Consider the following 7,922-nt stretch of genomic DNA (forward strand, 5'->3'; position numbering starts at 1 on the left):
CACTTTCCTCCATTTCTTGTACTTTCTCCTGCTGAGGTAGGATTCCTTAAATCGCTTCGCACGCAGGTTTTCATTTTATCCAGTATTTTTTTTGTTGTTTTTTTTTTGATGGATGTCAATGCATTTTTCATCGTGAAACTTGCACATTTCAACGCATGCACACCCCCCCCCCCCCCCCCCCCCCCCCCCCCCCCCCCCCCCCCCCCCCTCCCTCCCCCCCGAGGGTAATCAAACCGGCCTCGGCACACAGGCGTCTGCACAGACCCAGAGGAGACTTTGATTCCTCTGCAAATAACATACCCACAACCCTTCCTCCATCTTATGTCTCTCTTGATGCAATATTCATATAAACACTGTTACCTGAGGCGGCTCCCAGATCATACACAGACTCTTGCCCGCGTCTCTGGAATGCATTTACTCAGCTGGGTTTGCGACTTGCAGAGTGCTCGGCGGCCCCGGGGGCCACAGAGGACATGCTTGTCACAAGATTTTCAGAAACATATACACATCCCCCTGTGTGTACATCTCAAAACCTATACACCCCTCTGTAACAGAATTACCAGAGTTTTTTTTTTTTTTTTTTAATGGTGGTCAGCCAGACGGCTTGACGAGCGCTGGCAAGCTGTGGCCACGGGCTGAGTTTACAGGGAGGGCGTCTCCGGGAGTGTGGGAGGGTAAAGAGTGGCACAGTGGCTGTGATTAACATGACAGGCCTTTTTCAGCCTCTGCTCCACTGACCCACACATGCTAATCCAAGTCATGTTACACATAAATGTCATTACGCCTCATATCTGCGGTCGCTAATCATTTTACACTCAAGGAGGGTTTTTTTTTTTCTCCTTTTTCTTTGCATGCTAGGAGCCACAGAAGATGGAGATCTTATTCTGTTCATTACTGCCGTGTATTCGTGAAGAGAAGAGTTGACGACAGTTGTCCTCAGGTCAAATGATTTCCACCCTTTTTTCCCCTTGCTTTTTTTTGTGTTTGTTTTCGTTTTGGGCTCTTTATCTTGCAGGAGCATAAATCAGCAACCACATCCGTTAATGATAATAGAAAGAATCTGGCTGTCTAACCTTGCCATTATTCACAGGCCATATAACTTCCATTATTGTTTCTCCTCAGCCTGGCGCAGATCTATATAACATGTACTGTGGACGTTTTCATATTCTGGATTCAAATGGAGCTTACCAGACGCCTCCGACCGAATGGAGCTCCTGTTTATGCACGTGTCCATCATCCGACCGGAGCGAGGCCTCAGTATCCTGAGAGATGGTGAGATGTCCCAGAACCAATGGCACCATGTCTGAACCTGGTAAGTGCACTGTGTTTAGATGAGGTTGGCCGAAGATCACAGATAACTTATAAGTATCAAGAGCTCTTTTTTTTTTTTTTTTTTTTTCACCTCTCGAGGATTGAGCTGAGCTCAGAGGTCAAAAATGGATAACACATATTTCTTGTGGGTGTTTTATTCAAAATATTGTCTCCAAATCAGAACAAATGTCACGTGAGGGTCAGGACATTATATTTCACTGCAAGCTGGTGGAAGTTACAACCTTCATATTGTTTTGGATTTGTCCATATTTTCTACATTACATTCAGAATATATTTGGTACAACCACAGAGCTTAGCCACAGTTCTGAGAGGAACTGGAGTGAAGTGACATTCAGCATTAATCAAGTCTGAAAACATTATATATGTCCATTATCAAATAATTGACAATATATTATTTAAAATTTTGAGTAATTGAATAATTTTATAGTAAACATTTGAATAGTTGCAACTGTTTTATTTTTGTAACAAGGCTAATTGATGATTGGTGAAAAAATATTACACTTGAAATTATATATGTATATAATTGTAATCTCAAAGATGACAACTTTTCACCAATCATCAATAAACCTTGTTACAAAATAAAACAGCTGCAAATATTCTAATGTTTGTTTATATATATATAAATATTGTCGCTGACATTCCACGTATTTCCGCATTTTTTACGCACGCCGACGCATTTTCAGGACAGTGTTTAATAACATTTTAAGCAATATATATATATATATATATATATATAAACAAATATTAACAAATATTTACTCATGTCTTGGAAAAGCCCATCTTTATTAGCTGTGTCCATCTAATAATCTTATTGTTTTTCAATAAATAGCGACGCTATGTGCGTGTGTTTATTGCGTAAATGTATTTTAGGAATCATCCGTTTATTTGTCCATCTAACGTAGCGTATTCCTGTTGTATTAGCAAACCTGTGGGTTTTAAAAAAAATATTTATTTAAAGTAAATAGCAAATGATAATGTTTTCGTAGACGTGTTAATAGGCATCTTCACATTTTAAATTATGTCTGTGAAACATTTATTTTCGAGGCATTAGAAAAACTTTTTAGAATTGTGAAAATAAATTACATTCTTAGAGATTCTAGAATATAAGTAAGACGAAAGTATTGTTCATTGTGCACTTTAAAAAAATTAAACGAAATAACGCCAAAACGCAAAACACATCTGCTTACTTCGCGTAATATTAGATGAATATAATTTAAAATAAAAGAACACACATGCACGGAATTGATATCATGCAACTAAAATCTGACAAACTGCGTCGAGTAAAGTGAAATGTGTTTTATTCTGGTGGCTTTTCTGCGCGTAAACTTGAGCTCAGGCCGCTGCGCGCCTCCTGTCCCGCTTGATTTGGTGATTAGGCCCATAATAATATATGAAATAGGAATTAGATGGTTAATTGGAGCGACAGAAACCACGCGTGATTGAATTTTTGGCGGATTATATCAGACTGTTAGACACACAAACTTTCTCCCCCCCCCCCTCTCTCGCTCTCTCTCTCTCCCCTCTCTCTCTCTCTCTATCTGGCTCACGGTTTCACGGGTCTTTGTTTCTGATCTGTTAAATCCCACCCACTTGACATGAACACAGATCAGCAAAGGAAAAAAAAAAAAAAAGCGCCCTCCTCACTCCGGCGCCCAGTCGAGCTGCGCCCAGTCGCTGCAGTCCGACCTGCTGGAGCGATGGAGACGGACACTTGTTTGCCTTTCTCTCCGCAGAGCAGCAGGAGGACGCCGGCCAACTCCCCGGGCCTGGAGCACGGCGGCGGCGGCGGCTCGGGGTCCTTCCTCTCCTGCGACGAGCTGCAGAAGTCCCCCCACCTCCCTCTTCCTCCTCCTCCTCCTCCTCTTCCTCCCCCCGGGCCTCCTCACCGGCTCGGCCTGCGCGGGGATCTGTACGCCGCGGCCATGGGGAGGTTCGGCGACTCATCGGCGGACTTTACGCACGGCGCTTCGGCCGCCAGCGCGCCCGGTTCACCGTCCAAGCACAGCAAGTTCCTGGACAGTATACACCAAGATCCCAAGGTGGGATCGATAAAGACGGGTTATTATGAGAACAACACAGAAGGTACGTGTGAAGTGCATTTACGCACGGAAAAAATAAACGCCGTTGCGTCTCTTTATAACAAGTTGACTGTATCTCATTAAAAAGTAACTGCAAAAATTAGGCGTAAAAAGTGTGAACTCGTAGAAAAATACTCCTGGACTGGTCAACTGTCATAATGAACAAGGGAACATGGAGACAAATAAATGAATAATTTAAAAAAGTAACCTGTCATTGTAAATTCAATTTAAAGTCCCTCACTCTTATTTATTAAGATTTTGGCATTATAAATGTATTTAATCAGCATATTTCTAAATAGAATTGAAAATCCCTTTTTAGATTTTTCTTTTTCTTTTTTCGCTTTGTGGTGTAAAGCTAAAGGTTAAAGGTCAGATTCGTCATCATTTCAGGAAGATGCTCTGTGATATTTAGGTGTTTTTGCTCTATTTTATTCACTCCTTCATGAACACAGATTTGAAATGTGAAATGCAGCTGCTGGCTGTGACTTTTGCAGACAGGCTGTCATAGATAATTGTGTTCGTGTGTTCGTGTGTCTGTGTGTCAGTGTGTCTATGTGTGTGTGTGTGTCTGTGTGTGTGTGTTTTGAACCAGAGCCTGGAGAAATGATGTGGGCTTTCACTCTGTTTATTGTTGCTGATGATTCTCTGAAGCGACAGAGGATATCAGCGCTGATAAGCTCTTTGTGATATCTATATCCAGAATAATATACAACAGTTTGATTCAAGTTAATGCCAAAGACAGCTCAAAGATTTAATAGAAGTTGGGTTTTTTTTCCATGCTTTTTCAATAATATCTGCTAATCATTTTTTTTTTAAACATTCCTTTGGAGAAGAAAAGGCAGCATGGTTTCTTTTAGTTTGTTTCTTTATGTCTTACAGGACACACACACACACACACACACACACACACACCGTGTGTGTGTGTGTGTTATGTTTACCTGCAGTGCTTTTAAATTTGGGGCTCCCTCTACTTTCAAAGGCGGATCCGTCTTCTTGTTTTGTCTACAGTGGGATGAAAGATGGCTGATGGACAGACTGACACACAGAAGAAACCCTTTGACCGATATCTTTTGTGTTGTGTTTTGGTTTTCAGATATACACACACACACATGCAATAGTTTTCAATAGAAGCCCAACTATAGGCCATACAAAAAAAATAAATAAAAAATAGTCACTTTTTTCTTTTCTTCCTTTTTTTCCTTGTAGAATTTCCACAGTAAAACATCACTTTCTATCCGCTAAGGTAGTGTGTGGAGCTGAACCCGATTCCAGCCAAAATTGAGCGAAGAACTATAATAGCGTTCACGCTGGACTTTCATAACGAGATTTTAAACTGCGTAAAATTTTAATTACGCCCAAGCGAAGCGAACTCTCGTCATGATAGTTCCCGTTTCCTGATGGCATCACTTCAACCTAAATAAATACCAACTTTAGTTCACAGGTGAATTTTAAACGAGGGTATATTCAAAAATAACAAAAGTACACGTTTCACGAGTGGTCTGTTCAAATTTAAATGTGAAGAGGGGGGGGGGGGGGGGGGGGGGGGCTGAAAATCGATGTTCAGATTTCCATCTTAATGTATGAGGACAGCTCCTCGTGCTCACAGCTTGACATTCCTACCTTTACATTTGGAATATTTGCCCTTTTCCCTGCGTCTAACATAGATCTCCAGTTACACAATTGGGGCCGAGCGGATGTGGGTGCTTGACAAAGTGAAAGCTATTCGGAGGCCCCCCCCTCGACCCCCCCCCACCTCTCCCTTTGCTCGCAACTGAGAACATTTTCAACATGTGGTGCGAGGTTGGATCTAATGGACATTAAGAAATTATTGTTGCAATGAAAAGTGTTTTCCGCCGGGCCTCTGCGGTGAATTAGGAGAATAGCAGAGTGGTATCTCATCCGCCTCCAGTCAGCCAGTGGCTGCAGATTGATGGAGGGCGGTTTTGTTTGGGGGCTCGGCGGGTCAGAAACGTAATGAACATGGACAACAACATCCAAACAGTGCAGGAAGGAGCAGACTTCTTTCACAGTCTGCTAGCAGGAAGTGAAAGAATTTCCCTTTTTTTGTCAAACGTTGACACGATTAATTCAGACATTGAAGGATTGCAGACTTTTACGCAGATAAATCTCATTTCGGTGCCGTGTACTGGACGTCCTTCTTATTCTGTGTGTAGCTTAACGTGTTTCCCATTTCCCATCGAGCTGAAGTGACCCTATAAATCAACTTTTGTGCGTTATCACAATGAAATCTTGTTTATTACTTATTGCCCTGCAGCTTTAATTCAACTCCCCGAGTGTCTGAATGAGGGCAGTCTGGACTAATCAAATTAAGTGTGTGTGTGTGTGTGTGTGTGTGTGTGTGTGTGTGTGTGTGTGTGTGTGTGTGTGTGTGTGTGTGTGTGTGTGTGTGTGTGTGTGTGTGTGTGTGTGTGTGTGTGTGTGTGTGTGTGTGTGTGTGTGTGTGTGTGTGTGTGTGTTGCGAAGACTCTCAGACGTCTCTCAGTTCAGCCTGTTTTGACAGAATGAACTCGGGAATCGCGATGAGAAACAAGCAAAACAACCAAAGATTTCAGTCGCACTTAACTGGTTTCATGTGATTCTCGCTTTATGTTTATTTTAATTAAGTCGCAGTCTGTACAAGTTGTATCCGTGTTTTGATTTTATCACAACAATCAGGATTTCCGTCATTTGAAAAAGTGCTTTTAGATATTTCTTTTTTGTTCTTTTTGTTAAAAGAGAACAACCAATGTTTAAATTGCGACCTTTTTTTTGTACAGTAATATTTTCCTTTAGTTTCAAGAGACTCGTGTTTTCTTGTGTTTTTTAATTTAAAACAGCTAAAATAATTGCTTATTTGTAGGAGGAAAAAACCCACTAAAAGAATAGATCTTTGTAAGAAAATATTTTTTGAATCAGACTTTTGGATTTTTAATCCAACTGAAAAAAAATACATATTTTTAAGACAACTTCAGCCACAGTAAAAAACCCTAAATATTAATAGTTTTCAGATAGAATTAAAGGATGGGAATTGACAAAAAAAAAAAAAAAATCTGAACCAAAACTTGATTACTGCAAAAAATTTGTCAAATAATTAAAATGCCGTATTAAAAATGTAAACAGTCAAAAACTTTTATTTTGTATTTTTTTTTTTTTGAACTGGCAAATATGATTGTAGAGTTTACAGATGTGATTTCCGTCTCAGTCAGGGACAAAGGACCTCCAAAGACCATGGGCTACCCGGGGATGGGTCCGGACTGCTGCGGTAAGCTGAAGGAGCCGGGCGGCGGTCTGCAGGGAGACTCCGTCGCCGACTCCATAGACTTATCAGGAAAGAACAAGAAGCGGCGCAATCGCACCACCTTCAGCACCTTCCAGCTGGAGGAGCTGGAGAAGGTGTTTCAGAAGACTCACTACCCCGACGTTTACGCCCGGGAGCAGCTGGCCCTGCGGACGGAGCTCACCGAGGCTCGGGTTCAGGTGCGTCCGACTCCCAAACTTTAAACCCCCCCGGGGACGGTCTTGTGGCCTGGAGAAATGCTTTTGTCATCCTGGGTGACGTTTTTTTTGTTTTGTTCGCTAAAAGGTCTGGTTCCAGAATCGCAGAGCGAAGTGGAGGAAACGGGAACGTTACGGGAAGATCCAGGAGGTCCGTAACCACTTTGCCGCTACGTATGACATCTCTCTCCTCCCCCGCCATGATGCGTACCAGGTAGACCGCCGCCGACACACACACACACACACAACATTAATTCCGTATGAGCCTCCATGCATCATCGGCGTCCGTCCCTCCGTCCAGATGCAGAGCAACTTGTGGCCGGGGCCGGTTTCGGGGGGCGGCGGCGGTGGCGGCGGCGGCCCGGCAGCCGGCTGCGTCCTCGGACCCGACTCCATCCCCTCCTCCTGCATGAGCACGTACCCTCACCCCCACGGCAATCTGCAGGGCTTCATGGGCATGCCGGCCTCCCCCAGCCACCCGCACCACCACCACCACCACCACCACCACCCGACACATCACCCGGGCATCAACGGCCTCTACTCGCTCCACAGCTTCCCGGGGGGCCTCGGGTCGCCCTCCATGGAGGGGCCCGAGACCGAGTACAAGCCGACGGGCCTGGTGGCGCTGCGGATGAAGGCCAAGGAGCCGGGCAGCCTCCTGTCCTGGCCGACATGACCGCATCGGTGCCAGTTCCCCCCCCATCATGCACTGACTGAGCCAAAGCGTATTATGTTCCTGCAGCCCCAGATGTACACGCCCACCTCAAGCTTATGATGACTCGAGTGTTTCCCCGTAACGTTTTGTGTATGCCAACCTGGAGACCCCCCACATCTTGGACCCGAAACATGAGCATCAGGGGCAGATTGAGCGCCTTGCACGAAGCCCATCATATTAATAGGAAGTTTGTTGTTTCAGTTTGACGTCATGATGCTGAAACCAAAGAGGAAAAATTATTTAAGCATGTAAAAAAACGACAAAAAAACAACCAAAAAAATTGCAGTTATCATATTAATCCT

At 43.6% G+C, this 7,922-nt stretch overlaps 1 protein-coding gene across 1 annotated transcript; it reads left to right on the plus strand.

Annotated features, from left to right (window-relative positions):
* Positions 1-3,029: 3,029 nt before the first annotated feature.
* Positions 3,030-7,581, plus strand: alx3 (ALX homeobox 3; the record flags this gene model as incomplete). Its single annotated transcript, XM_080496210.1, has 4 exons — positions 3,030-3,414; positions 6,613-6,887; positions 6,994-7,119; positions 7,207-7,581. The coding sequence occupies 4 exons, from the start codon at positions 3,030-3,032 to the stop codon at positions 7,579-7,581; spliced, it is 1,161 nt and encodes a 386-aa protein (XP_080352336.1).
* Between the last annotated feature and the right edge of the window lie 341 nt (positions 7,582-7,922).

The sequence above is a fragment of the Blennius ocellaris genome, assembly GCF_963422515.1.
Source record: "Blennius ocellaris genome assembly, chromosome: 5".
NCBI lineage: Eukaryota > Metazoa > Chordata > Actinopteri > Blenniiformes > Blenniidae > Blennius > Blennius ocellaris.